At 44.5% G+C, this 27,619-nt stretch overlaps 1 protein-coding gene across 1 annotated transcript in view; it reads right to left on the reverse strand.

The window, feature by feature from the left end:
* col6a4a (collagen, type VI, alpha 4a) overlaps positions 1-27,619 on the reverse strand; it is a 41,816-nt gene that overhangs the window by 4,404 nt on the left and 9,793 nt on the right. Inside the window, exons 9-37 of the mRNA XM_070836101.1 lie at positions 26,626-27,204; positions 26,167-26,522; positions 24,829-24,907; positions 24,560-24,705; positions 23,398-23,490; positions 21,516-21,569; positions 20,693-20,764; positions 20,534-20,560; positions 20,326-20,370; positions 19,687-19,740; positions 18,789-18,851; positions 17,452-17,517; positions 17,143-17,196; positions 16,376-16,411; positions 16,174-16,236; positions 16,022-16,084; positions 12,227-12,289; positions 11,336-11,398; positions 11,197-11,247; positions 8,752-8,787; positions 8,306-8,368; positions 8,157-8,219; positions 7,378-7,413; positions 7,252-7,288; positions 6,247-6,258; positions 4,916-5,409; positions 4,278-4,368; positions 2,698-3,348; positions 1,682-1,769 (exon numbers count right to left, since the gene is read on the reverse strand). Of these exons, the coding sequence (XP_070692202.1) occupies positions 1,682-1,769; positions 2,698-3,348; positions 4,278-4,368; positions 4,916-5,409; positions 6,247-6,258; positions 7,252-7,288; positions 7,378-7,413; positions 8,157-8,219; positions 8,306-8,368; positions 8,752-8,787; positions 11,197-11,247; positions 11,336-11,398; positions 12,227-12,289; positions 16,022-16,084; positions 16,174-16,236; positions 16,376-16,411; positions 17,143-17,196; positions 17,452-17,517; positions 18,789-18,851; positions 19,687-19,740; positions 20,326-20,370; positions 20,534-20,560; positions 20,693-20,764; positions 21,516-21,569; positions 23,398-23,490; positions 24,560-24,705; positions 24,829-24,907; positions 26,167-26,522; positions 26,626-27,204 (3,598 nt within the window). The remainder of the gene's footprint in view (positions 1-1,681; positions 1,770-2,697; positions 3,349-4,277; positions 4,369-4,915; positions 5,410-6,246; positions 6,259-7,251; positions 7,289-7,377; positions 7,414-8,156; positions 8,220-8,305; positions 8,369-8,751; positions 8,788-11,196; positions 11,248-11,335; positions 11,399-12,226; positions 12,290-16,021; positions 16,085-16,173; positions 16,237-16,375; positions 16,412-17,142; positions 17,197-17,451; positions 17,518-18,788; positions 18,852-19,686; positions 19,741-20,325; positions 20,371-20,533; positions 20,561-20,692; positions 20,765-21,515; positions 21,570-23,397; positions 23,491-24,559; positions 24,706-24,828; positions 24,908-26,166; positions 26,523-26,625; positions 27,205-27,619) is intronic.

Consider the following 27,619-nt stretch of genomic DNA (forward strand, 5'->3'; position numbering starts at 1 on the left):
GGTTATTGATCTTTAAAAACAGGAAGAACAGCTTCAGGGTTATTGATCTTTAAAAACAGGAAGAGCAGCTTCGTGGTTATTGATCTTTAAAAACAGGAAGAACAGCTTCGTGGTTATTGATCTTTAAAAACAGGAAGAGCAGCTTCAGGGTTATTGATCTTTAAAAACAGGAAGAGCAGCTTCAGGGTTATTGATCTTTAAAAACAGGAAGAACAGCTTCGTGGTTATTGATCTTTAAAAACAGGAAGAACAGCTTCAGGGTTATTGATCTTTAAAAACAGGAAGAACAGCTTCGTGGTTATTGATCTTTAAAAACAGGAAGAACAGCTTCAGGGTTATTGATCTTTAAAAACAGGAAGAACAGCTTCAGGGTTATTGATCTTTAAAAACAGGAAGAACAGCTTCGTGGTTATTGATCTTTAAAAACAGGAAGAACAGCTTCAGGGTTATTGATCTTTAAAAACAGGAAGAGCAGCTTCAGGGTTATTGATCTTTAAAAACAGGAAGAACAGCTTCATGGTTATTGATCTTTAAAAACAGGAAGAACAGCTTCGTGGTTATTGATCTTTAAAAACAGGAAGAACAGCTTCATGGTTATTGATCTTTAAAAACAGGAAGAGCAGCTTCAGGGTTATTGATCTTTAAAAACAGGAAGAGCAGCTTCAGGGTTATTGATCTTTAAAAACAGGAAGAACAGCTTCAGGGTTATTGATCTTTAAAAACAGGAAGAACAGCTTCGTGGTTATTGATCTTTAAAAACAGGAAGAACAGCTTCAGGGTTATTGATCTTTAAAAACAGGAAGAGCAGCTTCGTGGTTATTGATCTTTAAAAACAGGAAGAACAGCTTCAGGGTTATTGATCTTTAAAAACAGGAAGAACAGCTTCAGGGTTATTGATCTTTAAAAACAGGAAGAACAGCTTCAGGGTTATTGATCTTTAAAAACAGGAAGAACAGCTTCAGGGTTATTGATCTTTAAAAACAGGAAGAGCAGCTTCAGGGTTATTGATCTTTAAAAACAGGAAGAACAGCTTCATGGTTATTGATCTTTAAAAACAGGAAGAACAGCTTCGTGGTTATTGATCTTTAAAAACAGGAAGAACAGCTTCATGGTTATTGATCTTTAAAAACAGGAAGAACAGCTTCGTGGTTATTGATCTTTAAAAACAGGAAGAACAGCTTCATGGTTATTGATCTTTAAAAACAGGAAGAACAGCTTCGTGGTTATTGATCTTTAAAAACAGGAAGAGCAGCTTCAGGGTTATTGATCTTTAAAAACAGGAAGAACAGCTTCAGGGTTATTGATCTTTAAAAACAGGAAGAACAGCTTCAGGGTTATTGATCTTTAAAAACAGGAAGAACAGCTTCAGGGTTATTGATCTTTAAAAACAGGAAGAACAGCTTCAGGGTTATTGATCTTTAAAAACAGGAAGAACAGCTTCATGGTTATTGATCTTCATGGAAAGTCAATACAAAAACACCCCACTGACTGAAGAGACAAACAGATGTTTACATTATTAAAAACACGTTCAGATTCAGCTCATTCAAAGGAAAAGCAGCAGATCTTCTGAGAAGCTGCAACCACGACATGTTTTTGCTGAATTTACTTGCTTTGTTTCATTGACTAATTGTTTCAGCTGTAGTTCTACTCGTCACTGTTATCACGGCAGTGTGGAAGTTACCCGCTGATGAATGTCTGTCCTCCGGACTGGCCTGTCAGCTGGCCACATGTCCGCTGTACAGATGGAGGAGGATACGAGTTCACTCCCTCTGAAATAAACACAGGACAGATACACGATGGGTCAAAAATACTCCATTACAGGTAAAAGTCCAGCTTCTGACATAAAGGGTCACTCCTCTGTTTCTACCCATGATCCTCTCTGTCCTCATCCTGCTGTCTGAGTGACTGGTAGGTAGTAAAAGTGTTGGAACTGGTCCAGTAGATCACCTCAGCCAGCAGACACCAAACGGGCTGCAATGGCTGCAACGTGATCCTTTGGGACAACTGCACCTGATCACAGTAGGTCCACTAAAAGAGCTTGTTTGATCCACTGACAGGCTCAGAGTGTTATTCTAAGTGTGTGACAGCATCATGGAAAGGATCCCTACAGAGAGAGACCTGGAAGATCCTTTTGGTTTAACCACAAACAGCACACACACCAGACTACATTCACTAAAACAGGGATTTTAGAGAACAGAACACAGGAGCTGCTGCTCTGCTGCTGCCTCCAACAGTCAGTGTGTCTGTGTCATTGTGTGATACACAGATGTTGGGTTTGATCAGAAATAACCCCTTAAAACACCAAAGTCACACAACAACACAAACAAACTAACCCATCAAGCAGCAAGTAGACCAGCAGCTCCTGTGTTTGGCAAAAGGTAAAATGACTGTTTCTGTCAATGGAGTCTGGTGGCTTTGAAGAGAGTGACGTAACAGCTGTTTGTGTCAGTTGTCCCAAAGGATCATGTTGCAAAAGTAAAAGCTCCCATGGGGCAGAAAAATAATTTGAATGTTACTATAATTAGAGATGGATACATTTCTAATCAGCTTTTTAATGTCTTTACTAGCCTGCTGTGGGATCCAGGTGTAGTTCAGACAGATGTGTTTACAGCTGTGAATGTGCTGAAGATGAGAAACACACTCTGAAAGCTGAAGACCACCTGATGTAACTGGACGTGTGTCTGAGGCTGCTCTTACTGCTGAGGGCGCTGAGGAAGACCCTGAAGAAGCGCTGGGTGTAGCCCTGCTCGTCGGCCTTCAGTCTGCTGACGTGGATCAGGTGCTGCTGTACAGGCGGACTGGCCAGCTCCTCCACCTCCGTCCGGTTGTAGCGATCGCCGACCGTCACCACGAACATCGCCACCCCCTCGCACTTGGCCTTCTGGGAGATGTAGCGCAGCCTGGCTCTGTCCTCGTAGGCCGTCCGGGTGCCCACCACGGCCAGCACCGCCCTCCTCCTGCGGGGCTGGCCGGCCTTCAGGAGCACCTCCCTCAGGGCGAAGTCCAGCGAGTGTCCCAGCGCCGAGGAGCCGCCCCGCTGCCGCATGTTGTGGATCTGCCTCTTCATCAGCTCTGCGGTCTGGTAGGCCTGCAGGCCGAACTCAGCCTCGGTGACCTTGGTGCCGCTCTGCTGGACTACGGCCACCCGGGCCGTGCTGCCGGCCCCGCGGGGCTGCGGGCTCACGGCCAGCTGCTCCACCACGGAGCTCAGCAGCTGTTGGACGCCGGCGAACTCGTCAGCCGGCACCTCCCTGGAGCCGTCCGCCACCATGACCAGGTCCAGCTCCACCTGCTGAGGCTGCACAGCCTCCCGGATGAAGGCGCACTGCTCCGAACGGCTGCAGGGGTCTGAGGGAGCACAGAGCCGCCGTCATTCAGAGGCCTGCAGCTAAACTTGACATCAACAGCAGCCAAGTGGTTCAGATGAACATCAAACACGTGGTACTTCTCTCTCAAACAGCATGTAAAATGTTCTTCATGCATTTGATGGCTGCCTGCATGACATCAGTGATGTTTCTGTGTTTGTCGGCAGGATTACAGAACATCTGGGTGGGGGGGTGGAGGGTGGGGGGTGCAGCCTGGAGGGACCTGATCTGGATGTAACACCAGTGTCTGAACGCTGCGCCGCCACCAAACCTACAGCCAAACAGTTGTTCCTCACAGAAGCCTCATGTGTAGATTCAGCAGGTACTTCTGCTTCATTTATTAGGACGGTGAGGGAAAGAGGGATGACGGGCAGCAACAAGGACTCAGCTCCCCCAGGTGAGCTACCTGGGCTCATTCTGACTCTTAACGTTACGAGAGAAAAGGCCTTTAGGATGAGGACGAGTCTCTAACGTCCTGGTCTTATGTTCACCCCTGAGCCCACAAACACTAAAGTAGCTCACTCATAACGTGCTGACGCTTCAGCTTGGACGTGACGTCGGCCGTACAGCAGTTAGCAAAGCATGCTAACATCAGCTGTGCGTTCAGGTCCTTCCTCCCGCTCCAGCTCTTGTGCTTTTTTGGTTTTGGAAAGACTAAAAGAAAAGGCGGCACCCTCCCAACTGTGACTATACAGTTTATACAGTTTGTCCAAACAGGGCCTGAAGCCACAGGAAGATTCTGTAAGATGATAGAATCACATTTCAAACCTACGCTGTGTGCTTTTAACTCCAGTAAATAAATCCCGACGATCTTCGACTTGGAGAAAACCAAACATGCCAAAGTGAAGAATGAGGCGGACAGAAACATAACTGCGTGATGTATGAAGTGTGAACGTGAGCCTCGCGGCCTACCGTAGCAGATGGCGCAGTTCTTGACCTTCCTCAGGTCGGCGGCCATGTCCCTCCCCAGCACGGAGAAGATGGAGCTCCCGGAGTCATCGAGCTGAGGAGAAACACACAAACACGTCACATTAATCTCCAAACATCTGTCCTGCTGCTGAAACGTGTTTGAGGCTGAAGACCAACGTCTGGCAGCAGCTGGAGGACGCAGCTTTAACCAAAAATGGAGACCAAGTGCAGGAGGAGGTCGTGGCCCAGATGTTCGCCTGATGCTGAGCTCCGTGGCGGGAGAAGGAGAGGGAGCGTTAGTTTGACCTGACTGAATCCAAACTGTACCCAGCTCTGTGGAACCATCCACGGTAGCCACGGCAACAAGCTGCTGTTACCGGTAAATCTACAGCTTCAACTATTCATTTAGACCAACATGGACAGAGGTAGAGTTCAGATGGACTCTTAGAGGCACCATTTCTGATTCATCGTTACTCTGAAACATTATCTTCCACCGGTGCCACTGGCGCCTGACTTACACACTTAGAGCTGCAGGTCACCCACTTTGTGAGAAGTGATCGGTCACTGTGGGTCGACAGCGACCGTCTGACGGCCCTGAGTGGACAAAAAAGGTTTATGAGCTGCTGACGAACCAAACCCACCTCCATCGCCCGACCAACAGCCGGAGCGTTCCTCAGAGAGATGACCGCCGGCACGATGTTGAGGGCCCGGTACTCCATCATGGCCGTGACAATGTCATTAACATCCTGTGACGGCCCGTTGGAGAGGAAGACGGCCACCTTCCTCATCATCATTCCTGCTCTGACACGTTTGAAGGCGTTCTGACCCACGAAGCGCATGGCGGCCCCCAGCTGGCGTCGGTTGGACGTCCTCTCCAGGGCGATGTTCCTCACGGACTCGATCAGCTGTGCCTTGCGGCGGTAGTCCTGGAAGCGGATCAGGGACTTGGTGTAGGCGCTGTATCCCACCACGGCGACGCGAGCGCCCGTCGGACAGTTGCTCTCAGCGATGGAGACGTCCTCCAGCAGGGAGAGGAGGGCGGAGCGCTGCCTCTCGAAGGCTGCAGGGGTCACGTCCTCGGACATGTCCAGACCGAACACCAGCTCAGTGGGGTAGGCCGGGCAACTCAATTGCCCTGAAATCCAACAAAGAGGAGGTCATGTTGAGCAGGACAGAGAGGGTAGTAGGTAGTAAAAGTGTTGGAACTGGTCCAGTAGATCACCTCAGCCAGCAGCCACCAAACGGGCTGCAATGGCTGCAACGTGATCCTTTGGGACAACTGCACCTGATCACAGTAGGTCCACTAAAAGAGCTTGTTTGATCCACTGACAGGCTCAGAGTGTTATTCTAAGTGTGTGACAGCATCATGGAAAGGATCCCTACAGAGAGAGACCTGGAAGATCCTTTTGGTTTAACCACAAACAGCACACACACCAGACTACATTCACTAAAACAGGGATTTTAGAGAACAGGACACAGGAGCTGCTGCTCTGCTGCTGCCTCCAACAGTCAACACATTCATGTTTTAAAGGGTCATTTAAACTGCAAGGTAAAATGACTGTTTTTGTTAATGGAGTCTGGTGGCTTTGAAGAGAGAGATATAACGGCTGTAATGTCTGTCAACATTGTTGAAAGGATCCCTGCAAACTGCCGTTCTGTCGCTCTTTTAAAACTCCAACTTTTAAGTTAAGTTCTGCACATGCAGTGGTGGAAAAAACGCACCGATCTGAAAGAGCTATACCGGAAATTTCCAGTGCCAATAGGTTTACTGAAGGGATCCGTCTGATGCTCGGTGGTTGTGAGGAAGTCATGTGACCAGCAGACAGCCAATCACATAGAATACCTGCACGCTGTGTATGAACTATGGGAGAGCTTTAGGTGGTCCAGCACCTGAGGACAGCGGGGGGGTCTGATGAGGTCTGAGGTGTGTACTCACCGTCCTGCTCTGACCCTTGAACATGGAGGTACTCACCAGTGGAGCAGGCTGTGGAGGGAAAACAGAGGTTTAGAGACGAGCTGCAGTCACACACACACACAGACACACACACACACACACACACACACACACACACAGACACACACACACACACACACACACACACACACACACACACAGACACACACACACACACACACACACACACACACACACAGACACACACACAGACACACACACACACACAGACACACACACACAGACACACACACACACACACACACACACACACAGACACACACACACACACAGACACACACACACACACACAGACACACACACAGACACAGACACACACACACACACACAGACACACACACAGACACACACACACACACACACAGACACACACACACACACAGACACACACACACACACAGACACACACACACACAGACACACACACACACACACACACACACACACAGACACACACACACACACACACACACACACAGACACACACACACAGACACACACACACACACACACACACACAGACACACACACACAGACACACACAGACACACACACACACACACACACACACACACAGACACACACAGACACACACAGACACACACACACACAGACACACACACACAGACACACACACACACACAGACACACACAGACACACACACACAGACACACACACACACACACACACACACACACACACACAGACACACACAGACACACACACACACACAGACACACACAGACACACACACACACACACACACACACAGACACACACACACACACACAGACACACACAGACACACACACACACACACAGACACACACACACACACAGACACACACACAGACACACACACAGACACACACACAGACACACACACACACACACACACACAGACACACACACACACACACAGACACACACACACAGACACACACACACACACACACACACACACACACACACACAGCTGGAGTTGAGGAAAAGCCACTGACCACAGTTGTCTCTGATGTAGGTGACCAGCTGGCACTCCTGAGGAAACACCCCCCCCCTGTGAAAACACACTCACAAGACCTGATGACGGCTGAAATGACGGCAGGTGAACTTTAAGGTGGACTTACGGTCATTCCTTTGCCTCCAGGAGGACCTCTGGGGCCCTGCGGAGAGGAGGCGTCATTATTAACCCTTTCATCAGTCAGGCATAAAGAGCCCATCGGGGTTACAGACATAATGTACTCACAGGCCAGTCAGTCAGTCAGTCAGTCAGTCAGTCAGTCAGTCAGTCAGTCAGTCCACTTTAAGGGGACATAAGGTGGTCAGGCAGAAGGCTGAGTTAAGGCGGTATGGTTTCATTGTCGTCGTTTCTTCTTCTTCTTCTTCTTCTTCTTCTTATTATTATTATTGCTGTTGCCACTGCTGTAATTATGATAATTATTCTTATTATTATCAATATTATTACTGTTATTAATACGACCACAGTGATCACCGTCTGATGGTATTGATCAGTGTTAGTTTCATTACACCTTTGCTCCTGTTTATTTCCGTTTGAGCTCTCATGTTTTTAAAATGTTTTTCCTCTCTCGTCTGCACACTGACGGATCAACGACGTGAACGCTGTTTAATCCATCGGTTTTATTTGATAATGTGTCTGATTAAAAAACAAACAAAAAAAGATGCTGATTCATTTTTTTGTCCACTAATCGTTTAATCAGCTCAGTTAAGGTGGTATGTAAAAGTCTCGGGTTTAAGGTGGTATTTTTTAGATTTTGTTGTTTGTTTGATCTCAACTTGTGGATTGATAGTTAAGGTGGTATGAAGGGTTAAGGTGGTCTGGATCCATTGGCTTTTTACGGACGATGATGATGATGAAGATGATGATGATGATGGTGATGATGCTCACCCTGTGTCCAAGGTATCCTGGCTCTCCGGACACGCCCGACTCCCCCGGCCTGCCTGAGTTCCCCTGCATCAGTGAGACCAGAAATAAACTCAGCGATGAAGCAGAACCTGCCTGAAAACACCAGAAACCAGAGCTGTGTGAAGACTCACGCCTCGGCCGCGGTTCCCTTTGCGTCCTGGAAATCCTTTGGTGCCCTGCAGGCCGTCCTCCCCCTGAACAAAATGTACAAGATAAAATTCAGACATTCTCCGAGATTCTACAACGGCTCCGTTCATACGAGCTTTCTGACTTTGATCTCAGAGAATATTACTTTTTTGTTTAGTTTTTTCTTGTACTACTGCCGCTCCCACGGCTCCTTCATTCCTCATGTATCTATTTGTCCTTTTGTTTGTTAACTGTGGTTTTACTGCTGACGGAGGAGCTGAACTCTGCTTGAGAAGAGAAAATGACTCCAGCTCGCTGCCGTGTTTGGTTTAATCTAACATTAGAGCCAAAGCGCTCCAGCCGGGCTTCCGTCCAGATGGATTTGGCCCCGACGACGTGAGTGATGCTGGACTTTATCTGATCTGCTGTCGGTGAAAACAGATGGACTCACCAGTAGACCGGGATAGCCAGGGAAGCCGGGATCTCCCTGTGACCAGGAAACAAGCTGTTAGCACAGGTTTCTGATAATGTGATCCAGAGTTAGTCAGTGTGTCAGTGTGTAGTGGAGGTCTATAGTGTGTGTGTGTGTGTTAGTTAGTCAGTGTGTAGTGGAGGTCTATAGTGTGTGTGTGTGTGTTAGTTAGTCAGTGTGTAGTGGAGGTCTATAGTGTGTGTGTGTGTGTTAGTTAGTCAGTGTGTAGTGGAGGTCTATAGTGTGTGTGTTAGTTAGTCAGTGTGTTAGTGTGTAGTGGAGGTCTATAGTGTGTGTGTGTTAGTTAGTCAGTGTGTCAGTGTGTAGTGGAGGTCTATAGTGTGTGTGTGTGTGTTAGTTAGTCAGTGTGTAGTGGAGGTCTATAGTGTGTGTGTGTTAGTTAGTCAGTGTGTCAGTGTGTTAGTGGAGGTCTATAGTGTGTGTGTGTGTGTGTTAGTTAGTCAGTGTGTCAGTGTGTAGTGGAGGTCTATAGTGTGTGTGTGTGTTAGTTAGTCAGTGTGTCAGTGTGTAGTGGAGGTCTATAGTGTGTGTGTGTTAGTTAGTCAGTGTGTCAGTGTGTAGTGGAGGTCTATAGTGTGTGTGTGTTAGTTAGTCAGTGTGTCAGTGTGTAGTGGAGGTCTATAGTGTGTGTGTGTTAGTTAGTCAGTGTGTCAGTGTGTAGTGGAGGTCTATAGTGTGTGTGTGTTAGTTAGTCAGTGTGTCAGTGTGTAGTGGAGGTCTATAGTGTGTGTGTGTGTTAGTTAGTCAGTGTGTCAGTGTGTTAGTGGAGGTCTATAGTGTGTGTGTGTGTGTGTGTGTTAGTTAGTCAGTGTGTCAGTGTGTAGTGGAGGTCTATAGTGTGTGTGTGTTAGTTAGTCAGTGTGTCAGTGTGTAGTGGAGGTCTATAGTGTGTGTGTGTGTTAGTTAGTCAGTGTGTTAGTGTGTAGTGGAGGTCTATAGTGTGTGTGTGTGCTAGTTAGTCAGTGTGTTAGTGTGTAGTGGAGGTCTATAGTGTGTGTGTGTGTGTGTGTGTGTTAGTTAGTCAGTGTGTCAGTGTGTAGTGGAGGTCTATAGTGTGTGTGTGCTAGTTAGTCAGTGTGTCAGTGTGTAGTGGAGGTCTATAGTGTGTGTGTGTGTTAGTTAGTCAGTGTGTAGTGGAGGTCTATAGTGTGTGTGTGTGTTAGTTAGTCAGTGTGTTAGTGTGTAGTGGAGGTCTATAGTGTGTGTGTGCTAGTTAGTCAGTGTGTTAGTGTGTAGTGGAGGTCTATAGTGTGTGTGTGTGCTAGTTAGTCAGTGTGTTAGTGTGTAGTGGAGGTCTATAGTGTGTGTGTGCTAGTTAGTCAGTGTGTTAGTGTGTAGTGGAGGTCTATAGTTAGTCAGTGTGTTAGTGTGTAGTGGAGGTCTATAGTGTGTGTGTGCTAGTTAGTCAGTGTGTTAGTGTGTAGTGGAGGTCTATAGTTAGTCAGTGTGTTAGTGTGTAGTGGAGGTCTATAGTTAGTCAGTGTGTCAGTGTGTAGTGGAGGTCTATAGTGTGTGTGTGCTAGTTAGTCAGTGTGTTAGTGTGTAGTGGAGGTCTATAGTTAGTCAGTGTGTTAGTGTGTAGTGGAGGTCTATAGTTAGTCAGTGTGTTAGTGTGTAGTGGAGGTCTATAGTTAGTCAGTGTGTCAGTGTGTAGTGGAGGTCTATAGTGTGTGTGTGTGTGCTAGTTAGTCAGTGTGTTAGTGTGTAGTGGAGGTCTATAGTGTGTGTGTGCTAGTTAGTCAGTGTGTTAGTGTGTAGTGGAGGTCTATAGTGTGTGTGTGCTAGTTAGTCAGTGTGTCAGTGTGTAGTGGAGGTCTATAGTGTGTGTGTGCTAGTTAGTCAGTGTGTCAGTGTGTAGTGGAGGTCTATAGTGTGTGTGTGTGTGCTAGTTAGTCAGTGTGTCAGTGTGTAGTGGAGGTCTATAGTGTGTGTGTGCTAGTTAGTCAGTGTGTTAGTGTGTAGTGGAGGTCTATAGTGTGTGTGTGCTAGTTAGTCAGTGTGTTAGTGTGTAGTGGAGGTCTATAGTGTGTGTGTGTGTGCTAGTTAGTCAGTGTGTCAGTGTGTAGTGGAGGTCTATAGTGTGTGTGTGCTAGTTAGTCAGTGTGTCAGTGTGTAGTGGAGGTCTATAGTGTTCCTGTTGTTCTGGATCAACATGTTCTCTGTCTTTCTTTAGTCTCCTCTGATGAACAACATGTCTGATTCCTGGATTTCCTCCATGTTTCTCCAGTCTGAAGTCTTTTCTCACTCATTCTGCTTCACTGACTTCTGGAACCTTCTAGCTGAGGTTGGACACATTTTAGGGACATGAAGAAGAAGGTCCTCCAAGAAATGACGTCACCAGAAGAAGAAGCAGACGAAGCGTTTAGAGAGTTCAGAGGGTTAAATCGTTAAGATCTCGTCTACCTTGGCCCCTTTAGCTCCTGAAGGTCCATAACCGTCTCTGCCATCCTGACCCTTAAAGCCGGACACAGACGGAGGTTTGAATCAAACACAGTTTATTTTCTCATCACGTACAAGCACAGCAGACGTTTCAGCCCCTTACCGGCATCCCTCTGGGTCCCCGGGATCCTGGGACGCCCTTGTCGCCTGGATCTCCTGGTTGGCCCTTCAACAAGAACAACAGGCAGTTTTTATTTTCCCGTCATGTGGCCCACAACACGTGGGGTTTGTTTCCTCATCATCATCCCATTCTTCAGGTCTTCTGTTTCCCTTTAACTCTCATCATTTGACACTGAGGAACACTGACAGCAGACGTCTCAGGGTCCAGTGCTCCTCTAGTCATTCACAGGGTTTCAGTCAGAAAATGTAATTTCAATAAACATTTGGAACATTTGGAAGTCTTTGAAGCTTGAGACACCAAATCAGTTTCAAAGTGAACAGAATCAGCGTCTCTGTAACAGTTTTTACTGGATCAATCAATAAATCGATCAACAGAAAACCAGTCAGCAGCCAGTTTGATTATCTATTAATCCTTTAAATCACTTTAAGGTTCTCCAATCGCTGCTTTTCTTGTTTTTTCATCAGAATAAACTGAATATTTGTGTGTTTTGGACTGACGGACGTCTGATGAGGTCACTGTGGGACATTTTTCACTGTTTCTGATGTTTTATTGATCAAACCTTTAATTGATTGATAGAGAAAATAAGTTGCAGCTGCAAGTACCAGACACAGCTATTTATCAAATGTCAAAAAAGAAGACACTGATTCATTTATCGATTGTTTTTAGACGATAAAAGGAGAAGAGAAAAGATGATTTTAACTTATTTTAAAAGACTCATGAATTCACTGATGAATTAATTGGCTGATTGCTGCAGCTCTCCCAGACATCTTTGTGTCCAACATGCCCACTAACCCCACTAACTTATAGTTTAAACGTTTCATATTAACGTTTTACGTCGATTAAACGACAATGAGGTCACATGATGTCACACACCTTCTGTCCGTTGGCTCCACGGCGTCCGCCCAGTCCCGGGCCTCCAGCTGGTCCTGGTCCTCCCTGCAGGAAAACCAACAGAGTCAGAGCAGGAAGAGCTGAAACCATCTGAGTGTCCTTGAATGCATCACCACCACAACGATTGTACAAGCCATCTCCAGTCTTATTCTGAGCACCAGGAAGATCACTTTATTTTTGTTATGATTTTAGAATGATGATTACATTTATTATGATCTAAATCTTATTTTATTTGATCCACTGCCAGGCTCAGAATGTTATTCTAAGTGTGTGACAGCATCATGGAAAGGATCCCTACAGAGAGAGACCTGGAAGATCCTTTTGGTTTAACCACAAACAGCACACACACCAGACTACATTCACTAAAACAGGGATTTTAGAGAACAGGACACAGGAGCTGCTGGTCTGCTGCTGCAGCAAGTGTGTTTGTGTTAATGTGTAACTTTGGTGTTTTAAAGGGTGAGTTTGGGTCTAAGACAATATTTGTGTCACACACAACAACAGACAAATTAACCAATTATGGCAGCGCTGTATTAGCAACTCGTGTAAAATTACTGTTTCTGTCAATGGATTCTGGTGGGTTTGAATAGTACAATACAATATGTGTAAAACAATAAGGCCCAGGTTTAAAAGAACTGAAATTGTCCTTTAAATACACTCAAGTCTGAAGTCTTGTTTTTGCAGACAGAACTAATAATGTTTAACTGAAGAAGCTCATTAATCTTAATGTCAACTGTGTAAAGCTGACGCTTGAACTTTTAATTGAGCCGTTCCAACGCTGATCGTTTAATCTCAGCGTGTAGTCGTGAACAAGACTCCCTCACTCACATCATAAATAATGATGTTGGCTTCCTGCAGTCGGGTCAGCGGAGCAGCACCACTGTGGTTACTAACAGATCCCACATGAGATCACAATGACTCTAATTTATTATGATTTCTTCCATTGGAGCTGCTGTGTTTGCGGTGAATGAACCTGTGTAATCACTGGTGCCGTCCGGTTACTGTAAATGGAGCATCGCTTCACTTAAAGAGCCTGAAGATGTTTGTTCAGTCTGTCCTTCAAACAAGGAGCTAAATATCCCAACAGCTGCAGAACAGATTTCCATGAAATCCGCTCACCAAACAGTCATTCGGGGTCAGTTAACTGTATTTTGATGCTAAATGGTGAATCTCATCAGCGTCTGTGAGCCAATAAGCATCAAGTCTTGTGAAAACGCCAACCGGCTGAGAAATACAGATAAAGATTTGTTCCGAGGTGTGTTCTTCTTTTTGTCGAGATGGATTTTTTTATAAAATTAGAAAAAGTAGAATTCAGGAAAAGTCAAAGAAATGTTTCATACATGATAATTTAATATTGTTTGAGGGAAGTGACATGAATCTGTTGCTGCACTGATGAACTTAGTGCTGTTATTACTACAGATGGTATAAAAAAGTGGACGTAGCTTCCGGAAAAGTGAAGCCAGTGCTTTGAGTCTGATTGGATGGAAGTCAACGAGGAAATGAGGAGACTTCTCTCCTGATTTATCAGCTCAGTGAACAGTTTCTGCTCTCAGTCTCTAGTTTACAGTCTTCTTCAGCACAGCAGGACGTTCATGTAGTCAGTGATGGTCCATTTAGAGGAAGGTACACCAGGAAGAGGGTCACTGACCAATCAGAGGAGGGTCCTGACTGAACCTGACCAATCAGAGGAGGGTCCTGACTGAACCGGACCAATCGGAGGAGGGTCCTGACCGAACCTGACCAATCAGAGGAGGGTCCTGTCTGAACCGGACCAATCGGAGGAGGGTCCTGACTGAACCTGACCAATCGGAGGAGGGTCCTGTCTGAACCTGACCAATCAGAGGAGGGTCCTGACCGAACCTGACCAATCAGAGGAGGGTCCTGACTGAACCTGACCAATCAGAGGAGGGTCCTGCCTGAACCCGACCAATCAGAGGAGGGTCCTGACTGAACCTGACCAATCAGAGGAGGGTCCTGACTGAACCTGACCAATCAGAAGCGTAGAGAAGTCTTCACGTGTTTTAATATTGTCACCTGTGATGTCACCTGTTCCTGTTACCTGTCTGGGGACCTCGGAGGTAAATTAGCATCCTTGCTAACTCCAGCATGTTTACATGTTGTATTTTTACACTGATGTTCATTAGCGTGCTCTGTCCTCGCCAAATAAACCACTTCTGGCTCCAAACGCTGTCCCCGGCCAACTGTATTTAAACTTTAAACGGAGGGACGGCAGCTGGAGACTAACATCTAACACTACACACACCCGTAATTCAAAAATGTCCACTCTGTGTTTCCTGACATATTGATCCTCTTTACTTTCTTACTTCCCCAATTGGAGACACTCCCTTCTGGCTCAGAGTCTCATTTAACGACCTCCATGCAGGGCTCGTAAATAAAGATGATTTGAGGTCAGATCTGTAAAACACACGGGCTGAAGTAACATCTCACAACATCCTGAACTCACGTTGCTGAACTGGACCCAGAAACTAGAAACCAGACGAGTCCCAGACGTCAGGCGTCAGATACGACAACCGCAGAATGAGCCGTCACTCCTCACCCCCCCGTTAAAAACTCTCCAGCACGATGAAGATGGGGATGATTTATGAGTGTTTACGACCTGAGAGACAGAACCACCCAACTCTTTGAGAATAAACTACATAAGTATTCAAACTGTGCTCAATTAAAGTCACATTTCATGAAATTATTGTATAAATCCAAACAGAGCCGTAGCTCCCATCACGTTCTAGGGACCACTGAGGGGAGTTCACATCAAAAAGCAGATTCTTTCTTTTTTTAATTCTAATGTTTCTAAATGTGACTATTTTTAGGCCAATAAATGAATAAATAATGAAATATTCCTCCACCAGTTCATTCCTGAAAGTGTAGGAATTTTTAGAAAACCTCAAATAATATTTGCTCCATTTAGACTTTTAGAAAGTTTTGGGTGTCGTTTTCTATGGAGGGTAAATGGTGCGTTTAATGGCTTCTAAAATTCTACTTTCTAATACATTTCAGCCATAAAGTGTTCAGTCCACAGTCATTATTATCTGAGTTATTTAATAGAACGTGAAATACACAAATATTATATATTATTCAGCCTCGACTTTAGATCTTTTGGTCAAACTATCGCTTCCAAGGTCAATAATGAGCATTTAGGCTCTAATTGGGAGGTATTCCTTTTCTAGAATCAATAAACAAACTGATTTCTATAATATTCTTTTCATTACAGGATAACTCAGGCACTCTTAACCGGGACATGTTTACACTTTGGTGTCTAAATGACTGGTAGCTACAAAGTGTTGGTGTTGGTTCAGTCATTTTATTTTCTGTGTCCTGTTCTCTAAAATCCCTGTTTTAGTGAATGTAGTCTGGTGTGTGTGCTGTTTGTGGTTAAACCAAAAGGATCTTCCAGGTCTCTCTCTGTAGGGATCCTTTCCATGATGCTGTCACACACTTAGAATAACACTCTGAGCCTGTCAGTGGATCAAACAAGCTCTTTTAGTGGACCTACTGTGATCAGGTGCAGTTGTCCCAAAGGATCACATTGCAGCCATTGCAGCCCGTTTGGTGTCTGCTGGCTGAGGTGATCTACTGGACCAGTTCTGGCTGAGGTGATCTACTGGACCAGTCCCTATAGTTTTTATAGCTATCTTAATGGGGCCCAGGCCGCCACTTGTTTCATCACTTGTCAAACAACACTGTTTTAGTGCCGTCGTAAAGAAAGAATTTAACTTCAGTCTTCACAGCAGCTGATGGGATCCTCTGTGATGGGCTCACCTGAGGTCCAGGAAGACCAGGGATCCCCCTCTGTCCAGGCTGACCTCTGACCCCTCTGGGACCCTGCAGAGAAAAACATGGAGGACAGAAGGTTTGACTGCTGGAAGCATTTCACTCCTTTAACTTTGTCGCCGGGCTTTGTGAGAGCTCACCTGTGGACCTGCAGCACCTGGGCTCCCCGGGACTCCTAGAGCTCCTGGCTCTCCGGACGCACCCTGCAGGACAACACACACACACACACACACACACACACACACACACACACACACACACACACAGGTGGTTTAAAAAGGGAGTCTCCTGGTGTGCAGACAGCACTAACAGCACTGAGTGTGGTTGGACGTGCTCTCCTACCTTCTGTCCGACCGGACCTCTTCGTCCATCTGGACCCTGAACACAAACACAAACACACCAGAAGTGATGAATTGTGATTCCACGATCAAAGCATCGATCAGCGCTCAGCATCACAGCACCCATCAGCAGGGAGGACACACCTGTGCAAGTTCTGTTTAAGACTGTCTGGGCGAGATGTCGTGAGTTTGATGTTCTGAACAGATACAGTGTCCACCTAGCATTAGCATTAGCATTAGCATTAGCATTAGCATTAGCTGACTTCACAGCTGTCAAACCAACCAAGTACATTTATTTAAGTTTTGTCCCTGAATGAATAAATCTGAGGGACTTTTTCCTGCTACCTCAGAGGGAACATTTAGCTGACAGCTTCAGATTAATGATTCAAAACATCATCAATAATATATCAGCACATTAAAATGAACTAAATCTTATTTGTGACTTTGTTTTATTTTGTTTGTTTTAACCTGTATTGGTTCGATAGTTTGATCAGTTTATCAGTACACTGTAAAAACAGGCCTGTATTTTGAACCATGAGAAGAAAAGACATGACTTATTCTCTCGTTCTCGACACACCGCCCAGCTCATCTTCATTATTCCTCTTTTCTTGAGCTAATTAACACTTTAATGACGTGATGTCTTTATAATTGTGGCTCACAGAATTAAAAAGAACAAGTCATCTGTGTGGTGTCGAGCACCTTTGAAAGCAGGTTTTGGACTCTTCTCGTTACTACACGTCACCGTATGTGTGAAAGGATGAAAAGTCTCACCGGGTTTCCGACGACGCCGCTCTCACCGGGCCGCCCGTCCTGTCCGGCGAGGCCCTGTGGGTTTAAAGGGTTTACAGGATCAACTCTTCTGACTGAATTAGATTTAGGACTTTTTCCCACAATGACAACCTGGAACCTGCTACAGTTTCTCTTATTTAAGAAAACCTGAAGACAGGAACCCAGCAGTCACCGTGCTCAGGATCTAAACTGCACCAGTGTTTCTGCACCAACTCCAAGTGTTAGGACTTCTGTCTGAGAGCCTGATAAAACCTTCACCTCCACACAAGCCCGGCCTGTGATGGTCCTTACCGGTAAGCCTGGGTTCCCGGGGTCTCCCTTGGATCCTGGGACGGTGTTATCAGCGCCCGGTTCACCCTGTCAGACAAAACAAAGTGTTCACTGGTCAGTCCTGGAGGACAGACTCCACAGAGGCTGTAGTTTCCTCCAGCTGTGCTCCAGCTGTGTCTGCCTGCACAGAGCTGATGTTAGCTTCACCGATGAGCTCCTGCGAGTCTGAGTCGGCCGCAGAGACGCAGAATGAGCTGCACTGCAGACTGTTTGTACATTTTATCAACAGGTTACAAGTAGTTTTGGCTGAAAGCTGCAGAATTAACACTCAGCCTGAGGACGTGCTGATCGGACACTGGAGAGGACTTTCACCAGCACCGAACCAACAAACCCTATTTGTAAATATTTTGGTTTCTATTTCTTTACAATCCAACACAATATTTCTGTAACTCAAACACTCTGACTGATGGAGGCAGCAGCAGACCAGCAGCTCCTAAATCCCTGTTTTAGTGAATGGAGTCTGGTGTGTGTGCAGAGAGCGATAGGACGGCTGTTTGTGGTTAAACCAAAAGGATCTTCCAGGTCAGTCAGCTTGAGGCTTACAGATGTAATTCTTAGCTCTGCGGCCCAGAAGGAAAAGAGGGATTGGTGCTTCCTTAAGGGATTTACTTTAACAGGCGTGTTGAATGTCCTCCGTCCTGTCATTTAAAATGAAAAACACCACGAGAGATGAAGGATTACAGCTGCATACCAGAGCTGTTATATGAGCCAAGAGCATGAAGCAGAAAGCGGAGAGGTGGAGCTGAAGTTGAGATGGATGCTACAGGATGTGGAGGGAGGCGAACACTGAGCAGCACTGAGCCTCGACGTCTTTTAAAAGGAAACAAGACGAATCTCAGCAGGTTTCTGTCACTTTATCCTCTGGATTTAAAGACATATCTTTCAGTGTGGTGACAGTCAGGTCAGTCTAACCTGGTGTAACACCACAGGTACAATCACACCTGGGGGGCATTTGTAGCACCACCATATGGAAAAGGTTTAAAAAGTTATACTTTAAACTAGAGCAGAAGGAACAAATCCAACTTCCTCATGCTGAGAAAAGGCTGATTTCAGTTAAAAAGGTTCAGTCTGTGCTGTTTTCACTCTTCACAAAGCAAACGCTGTGTCTCAGCACAGGTGTCCCATTCTGCAAGGTTAACGGGCAGGTGTGTCTGCAGCCGCTGTTCCTTCATTCAGCTTGAAACGAGTCGACAAATGAACAGATTCAGGATGAAAACAGCACACATGTACATGCCTTCTGTTTCAGTCAGTTCTACATCAGCTCTGTCTTCTGAGAGAGAGAAACTGTTGGGACTCACCGGATCTCCTCTGAGTCCTCGCTCTCCTTTCTGTCCCGCCTGCCCTCTGATACCCGGGATGCCCTGAGGACGACAGATCAACCCGTCAATCAACCAGCCGGAGGTCAGAGGTCAACGCCTCCGAGTCATTGTAACTCGACGGCCTCATCTGATTGGGCGCGGCGGCTAAAGGGGAATTCCACTGAAGCAGAGACGCTTTGTTCCACAGACAGACTGAAATACTGAACAAGCTCCAGACCGTTCAACAGCAATTCATTATTTCTATATCATATATAGATATTATCTACATGATAGGTGCATTAATACACTGGGATCATGAACACTGAGCAGTTTTTAATTCTTTTTCAAAAGTAAAATGTGAACGTTGACAAATGAAATGTGAATATTGGGCAGAAGCATCACTAATAGGAAGTCATCTTCTGATGTGACACAACTAAATTATACGTTAAAATTAAATCATGAAATTACCAATTATTTTGTAATGTAACGATGAAAAAAGTAGATGAGACACTAGTCGCTGCAGTAACAATGAGTTAAGTTATTGTTAATTATGAATGTAATGAAATCTTAGTTTAAAAAGACAAGATACAAAAGTCTCACTATGAAACGTTCATTATCAGAAGAAAACGCTTCATTCAATCAATAATTTAATCATAAAGTTAAATCTGATTGTTCATTAACACATACTAACATGTAGTAATACCTCTTTTCTGCTCACCTTTACTTTGAGTTTTGGTTTGTTTGCTTGTGTTTTAAGGGTTTTAGCGACGTGGATGATAAAACTACACACAAACAGATGCTGAGCTGAATGAACGTTTAGATTCTGAATGATTTTCTGCTTTTAGAAACACAGACACATGCCGACAGCAGAGAAAATGTAAAGGATCTATTTTATTACTGGGTTTCCCGGGTGTCCTCTCTCTCCTCGGCCTCCATCTCCTCCCGTCGCTCCCTGCGAACACAAAACCAGAACCGGTTCAGCCCAGAGAGCCTGAAAATCCCTCCAGTCCTGAACACACCTGCTCATTTCCTTTTGAATGTGAAGCACAGTGAGTATAAATAAAGTTGCCTTGCATCGACTTATTTGTTCACATATAGTCAGTTTGTGTCTATTAAAGTGAGCCGAACCGGCAGACAGCAGCTCCTGTCTGCAGAGGATGAACCGGCAGACAGCAGCTCCTGTCTGCAGAGGATGAACCGGCAGACAGCAGCTCCTGTCTGCAGAGGATGAACCCCTGGATGTACAGACTGTCACTGGATCACTGAGAGACTGAATGAAACTTAAAAACAGGTTTGTAAGTTCTGCAGCCGTGAGGATGGACCAGCAGAGATAATGATATTCTCAGTGATCCATCCTGAGTTTTAACTCTACCTTAGGAGTCTGTTTTTTGTGGCGCCGACTTTCAGAGCTGCAGCTCCACCTGCCGACCGTGTGTTGGCGAGCAGGTAGACGTCAGCTAACTTCCTGCTGTTTTCAGAACACCTGTGTGCATCCTTAGCGATAATAACGATAATGTGTGGCTGCTGACGTTTGTACCTGTTCTCCGTTGACTCCGTCCAGTCCGTCTTCTCCGTCTTCGCCCTGTGAAGTTTGGAGGAGAGTTGAGGCCTCCTTTTCTCCGGCTGGTCTAATTTCACTCTATCTCAGCTTTAATGTTTGTCCAAACATTCCTCATTACATACAGCACGTCACATGACCTCCTCGCTTAATGGGCTTTACATTCCTGCAGGTCTGAGTCACTCACCCTGTTTCCCCGAAGGCCTCGGTAGCCCTGCAGACACCAACAGCAGGAGTCAGACACGTCGTCAACATCTGGCAGATAACAGCTGCTGCATGTTTTTATGTTTTTATCATGTTACGTTATGATATTAGTAACTGCTGATATGATAATTAGCTGCTGTACCTTCAGTCCTCTGAGCCCAGAACAACCCTGGACACCCTGAGGTCCGCTTGGTCCAGGATGCCCTCGCTCGCCCTGCAACACAGACACAAAGTGAGCCGTGAGAAAGCACAGGATCAGGGTCAGGGTCAGGATCAGGATCAGGATCAGGATCAGGATCAGGATCAGGATCAGGAACAGGATCAGGATCAGGATCAGGATCAGGAACAGGATCAGGATCAGGAACAGGGTCAGGGTCAGGGTCAGGGTCAGGGTCAGGATCAGGATCAGGACCAGGAACATGACCAGGGTCAGGGTCAGGATCAGGGTCAGGAACATGACCAGGGTCAGGGTCAGGATCAGGGTCAGGAACATGATCAGGAACAGGGACATGATCAGGGTCAGGAACATGATCAGGGCCAGGAACATGATCAGGAACATGATCATGATCAGGGTCAGGGTCAGGAACATGATCAGGAACAGGAACATGATCAGGGTCAGGAACATGATCAGGAACATGATCATGATCAGGGTCAGGGTCAGGAACATGATCAGGAACAGGAACATGATCAGGGTCAGGAACATGATCAGGGCCAGGAACATGATCATGATCAGGAACATGATCAGGGCCAGGAACATGATCATGATCAGGAACATGATCAGGGCCAGGAACATGATCATGATCAGGAACATGATCAGGATCAGGAACATGATCAGGAACAGGGACATGATCAGGGTCAGGAACATGATCAGGACCTGACACTCAGCTTTTAAAGGAGCTTCATTCAGCCACAGGTTTAACTATGGTCAGGTCACATATCCAGGTTGAATGTGAAGCAGCACTTACAGGGACGCCCTCCTCTCCGGGGAATCCTGGGAATCCCTTCTGTCCAGACACACCCTGAGTACGACACACACACAGAAACATTCAGTAAAACGCCCCAGAAGTCTTTTTCCTGTCGGATAATCGAGCTGGAAGTCGAAGATCTGTTATGGAAGAGATTCCTAATGTGGCGCTGAGTGCTACTACGCAACCAAGTACTTTTACATTTCAGTTTGAGGTACTTTACTTCAGTATTTCTTTTTCATGCTATTTTGAACTTTTCATAATCCATTCATCATCTTTCACGTGTCTGACTTAATACTACTACTATTGATACTAGTATTATTACTACTAACAATATTACTACTACTGATACTAGTATTATTACTACTAACAATATTACTACTACTGATACTAGTATTATTACTACTAACAATATTACTACTATTGATACTAGTATTATTACTACTAACAATATTACTACTACTGATACTAGTATTATTACTACTAACAATATTACCACTACTGATACTACTACTATTGATACTAGTATTATTACTACTAACAATATTACTACTACTGATACTACTACTATTGATACTAGTATTACTACTACTAATGATATTACTACTACTGATACTAGTATTATTACTACTAATGATATTACTACTACTGATACTACTACTATTGATACAAGTATTACTACTACTAATGATATTACTACTACTGATACTACTACTATTGATACGAGTATTACTACTATTACTAACGATATTACTACTACTGATACTAGTATTACTACTACTAATGATATTACTACTACTGATACTACTACTATTGATACGAGTATTACTACTACTAATGATATTACTACTACTGATACTACTACTATTGATACGAGTATTACTACTACTAATGATATTACTACTACTGATACTAGTATTGATACTAGTATTACTACTACTGATACTACTACTATTGATACTAGTATTACTACTACTAACGATATTACTACTACTGATACTACTACTATTGATACTAGTATTACTACTACTAACGATATTACTACTACTGATACTAGTATTATTACTACTAACAATATTACTACTATTGATACTAGTATTATTACTACTAACAATATTACTACTACTGATACTAGTATTATTACTACTAACAATATTACCACTACTGATACTACTACTATTGATACTAGTATTATTACTACTAACAATATTACTACTACTGATACTACTACTATTGATACTAGTATTACTACTACTAATGATATTACTACTACTGATACTAGTATTATTACTACTAATGATATTACTACTACTGATACTACTACTATTGATACAAGTATTACTACTACTAACGATATTACTACTACTGATACTAGTATTACTACTACTAATGATATTACTACTACTGATACTACTACTATTGATACGAGTATTACTACTACTAATGATATTACTACTACTGATACTAGTATTGATACTAGTATTACTACTACTGATACTACTACTATTGATACTAGTATTACTACTACTAACGATATTACTACTACTGATACTACTACTATTGATACTGCAGTACAGGCAGTACTGTTACTGAAGATACTTTCACTACATGAAGCTGCTTCTACTTGTACTTCAGTAGGATTTTATGTATTTGTACGCTGTAGCTCAGGTACTTCTACTTGTTCCTGTTACAGTTCACTCTCCACATGAAGTTTCTCTGAAACACCAAAGGTTCATCAAGGCTGTTTCTTCCTTTCTCGAAGTGTCTGCGTGTCCTCAGCTGGTCCAGCCTTCTTACTGCTTTAGACACACGTTCCCCGAGCAGTCTTGACATCATGTTTAATGTTTAAAGGTGTGTGTGTGTGTGTGTGTGTTGCGGTCACCTTTGACCCTGGGGTTCCCCGAGAGCCTCGGGTGCCTTCGTGTCCTGAACATTTGCACATGACGTTGCAGCACTCCCTGTCCGACACGGTGTCCTGCAGAGGAGGAGACGGTTAACAGACGTCACATCATGCGGTGACCGGCTTCTCTCTCTGGACTCGGGGCCTCCTGAGCAGTTTGAAACTGTCAGTGTTGAGTTTCTTTTTTTTTTCTTCTCATATGTTCAAAAGCCTTTTATTAACGCTGCCACCAACATGTCTTACTGGTTTTACCATTACTGTTACTGTTCTTATCTCCGTTATTGTGGATTTTATTCCTTTTATCTCAAGCATCTGATTTGATTCACAAGTCCTGAACTGTTAACCATATAAAGCACTTAGTAACTTGCTGTATAAATAAATGTCATTATTCTCTTTGGTATATTCATGCATCTGGATCTTTATGTGTTTGTTCTCTTGTTCAAACTTTCATTAAAATGCTCATTACTAGAAAAATCAATCAATAAAACACAGCAGGTATTATTTCTATATGCCTAGAAAAAATATCCTGATGATTTTTCACCTAAGACATTTATTCTTTGTAAAAACACAAATAAGAAACGGAAAAGTCACATCTCTGCTTGATTTGACTTCTTTCAGAGAAAGCGATCATCAAAAGCCGGGACCAGTTTACTGGGTTCTTCTTTTCTTTTTCTTTGCCACTGGCTCTTTAACATGGTGATTCATTTACATATTTTCTTCAGCCAACACACCCCAGAGGCTTTTCTCTGGTTTCCACTCCTGCAAACGAACACGCCACAACAGGAACTGAACCAATGAGCTTCTGTGAATCACATGAAGCTTCTGTCCATCGCTTTATCCTCATGAGGACAAAACAACAGAATAACTCATGTTAAACGGGCTCAAAGTGACACGATAAAAATATTGTGTCGTGTCGTACAAATACTTGAATATCTTTGCACATTATATTTGCACTATCCTTTCTAAATTATTCTTCTGTACATTGCCTTCTTCTTTTTATATTTATAATTGTTTTTTTGTCTAAGTGGAGGGAAACGAGCAAAGTAAGAATTTCATTGCTCAGTGTCACCTCCGTGTTCTTACTGTGCACATGATAAATAAACATCTTGAATCTTGATAAAAATCGCCACAACAAATGACCTACGATCTGTTTGAGGATGGTGCTGCCGACGCTCGGCATGCCGATGCTGAGGGGAAGCTTGTAGCCGAATCCTCGGCCAAACTCCACCATCTGCAGCTGGGCGGGGTCACGCGCTCCCTCCAGGGCCACGGTCAGCAGAGCGCTGACCCCTGCAGGAAAAACACACCGAAGAACATAACAATTATATATGATTTCCCTCCAAACTGCTCTGTTAGCTGCTCCCATAACACACGATTCTCTACATCAAACCCTTTGCCTTCCTCAGTTTTTACCGGACTGTCGCAGCAGCTCTGATTCGTGCTCCAGTTTCATCACGTCTTCATCGAGTCCGTCTGAGAAGATCACCAGCACCTGATGGACGAGGTTAATCACACGTTACACTGCTTTTATTGTCTAAGTCTTCGATGGGAAAACTGCATTTCAACCCCTTTTTTGAGCAGGACATAACTCAGACGTGGAGATTAGACCAGGGGGAGAGTCATAATTTAACATCTCTGAAAGATAAATGTTTTTACTGGATTATAAAAACATCAGTTTTGAAGCTCATGTAGTGACTGAAAGGTAAACAACACATCAATATCCTTGATTTTGCCGACTTTGTATTTTGTTTAGAATAAACTCAAGACAAATTTCAAAAGAATGCTTTGGATAGTAAGAAAAATAGTATTTGTGGCCAACTTGCACTTCCTAGTAATCTTTATGGTTTGTTTAATTCCATGTTGACGCATTTGTGGTTTGGCATCAAAGGGCATCACAGTGAGATCCAGAGTGTTCAAACAACCTCATTAAAGTATCTGAAAATCAATTAAGAGTAATTTTCCTGACTTCCTGGACCCAGCACAAAATTGTCCACATTCTTTAAACATGAATCACAATTCTCTCACATTCAGACCCTCATAAATGTAATGTCAAGTAATCCTTTAGGGCGACTGCGCCAGCAAAAGAGCTTGTTTGATCCACTGACAGGCTCAGAGTGTTATTCTAAGTGTGTGACAGCATCATGGAAAGGATCCCTACAGAGAGAGACCTGGAAGATCCTTTTGGTTTAACCACAAACAGCCGTTACATTGCTTGGTTCAAAGTCACCAGACGCCATTAACATAAACAGTAATTTTACGTTGCAAAAAACAGGAGCTGCTGGTCTACCGCTGCCTTGATTGGTTAGTTTGTTTGTGTTATTGTGCCACATTGGTGTCTTAAAGAGTTACTTTAGATCACAACTAATGTGTTAAAACACACAGGTCATTACAACTAAACCAGCAGCTCCTGTGTTCTGAGAGGTAAAATTATTGGTTTTGTCAATGAAGTCTGGTGTCTATGAAAAGAGCTTTATAACGGATCCTTAAGGTCTATCTCTGTAGGTAACCTTCCTTTCTGTGATGTTATCAGACATTCCCTGACTGTCATGGTTTCCCCACAGGATCACGTTGCAGCCCGTTTGTGGCTGCCGGCTGAAGCGATCTACTGGAATCTACCAATTCCAAAACATTTAGCACCTACTACCACCTGCCTTTATGTGAAACTCTCTAACTTAAACTAGTGTAAGTGCAAAACCATTAAGGCTGGCTGCTTGTTTTTGGGTGGTTGTTAGACTATGTGCTACGTCTCACCTTCACACCAGCTCTGGACTCGGAGCTGAACTTCTGCCCGAAGGATTTCAGCAGGGCGGTGTTGAAATAAGTCGGCTCTGCCAAATTCAACGTCATGATCTTCCTCACAACGTCTTCACTGTAGCCCTCAAAGTTGAAGTCGTACAGGGGACCTCCATTACGACTGACCAATCGGAAGGCGATGTTGGTTTTGATGGGTGCAGGGCCGACGCAGCACAGGCCTTGTACTGAAGAAACGTAGTGGACAATCTCTGGCAGGAAGGTCTGGAGCTTGGTGTGGCCACTGATCAGTATCTCACCGGGAGCTCCGGTTCTCCGAGAAATATCGAATCCCATGGCGATATCAATGCTGCAGTCTGTAGCAAAGGGAACCTATTCTTTACATTTGAAAGTAGCAGACACAGGAATATGGTGGGACAAAGAGGAGACGGACAGAGAGGCAACAACTCTTCAACTCACCAGAGGGATCTTGGGGGGGTTTGGATTTGCAGATTGTATCAACCACCTTTTGCTTGATCTTTTCCAAGCTACCAAAGTTATGCACAGTGAACAGCCTCTGCGGGGTGCCGGTGATCTGCAGGAGCTGCAGATCATGGACGTCTCCAATGCCAATGGCGAACACCTCGATCCCCATATCCCTGAGGCGGTCAGCTGCATCCTCCACATCATCCTGCGATTCACCGTCTGTGATCAGCACCAGATTCTGGGAGATCCCGGCAGATCTACGGCTGCCCCTTGACGCCTCAAAATAGCCCCTGATGGAATCGAGGGCCCGACCGATGTTGGTGCCTCCACCGAGCTGCACCATATCCAAGACGTGCTTGGTGATAGCTTGCTCAGTGTAGAACTGGTTGAGGTAAAATTCATCCTGAAAAGTGCTGCTGAACTGGGCAAGTCCTACACGCACTAAATCTTCACCGACTTTGAAGCGGTTTATTAGTTCTGTTGTAAACTTCTTCATGGTGACGTAGTCCTTGGGGTCGATGCTTCCAGACTGATCGATTAGGAAGACTAGGTCAGCCTTCTGTTTTTCACAAACTGCAAAGCAAAGAGGAAATTCATCCCATTACTAATAAATAAGGGGGAACACTCCAAGCCTATTTGACTTTATTCCTTGTAACTTTTGAACACGCAGGCTTTCCTGTGGTTGGATTCTTCCTCCAAACGACCTGTCTGGTTAATAATGTCACTGTGAACATCATCTGAATTCATTACCTCTGTAAATAACTCCATTTAGTGACCAATGGACGCACAGGGTGACAATATTGGCTGATATTTGCTTATCACAGGTATCGCAGTATTTGCTTAAAGCAATTAGAGTTCATGACTGTTTTATAGGCCACTTATATATTTGACTAGAAAATTGATCTCACATGGATATTATTTGCCTCGGGTGTCTGGTTCATAAAGTCAATTGTGAGCAGTGCTTTTATTTAGCTTTATGAATCCTTGG

This window comes from Pempheris klunzingeri, chromosome 8 (assembly GCF_042242105.1).
Source record: "Pempheris klunzingeri isolate RE-2024b chromosome 8, fPemKlu1.hap1, whole genome shotgun sequence".
Classification (NCBI taxonomy): Eukaryota; Metazoa; Chordata; class Actinopteri; order Acropomatiformes; family Pempheridae; genus Pempheris; species Pempheris klunzingeri.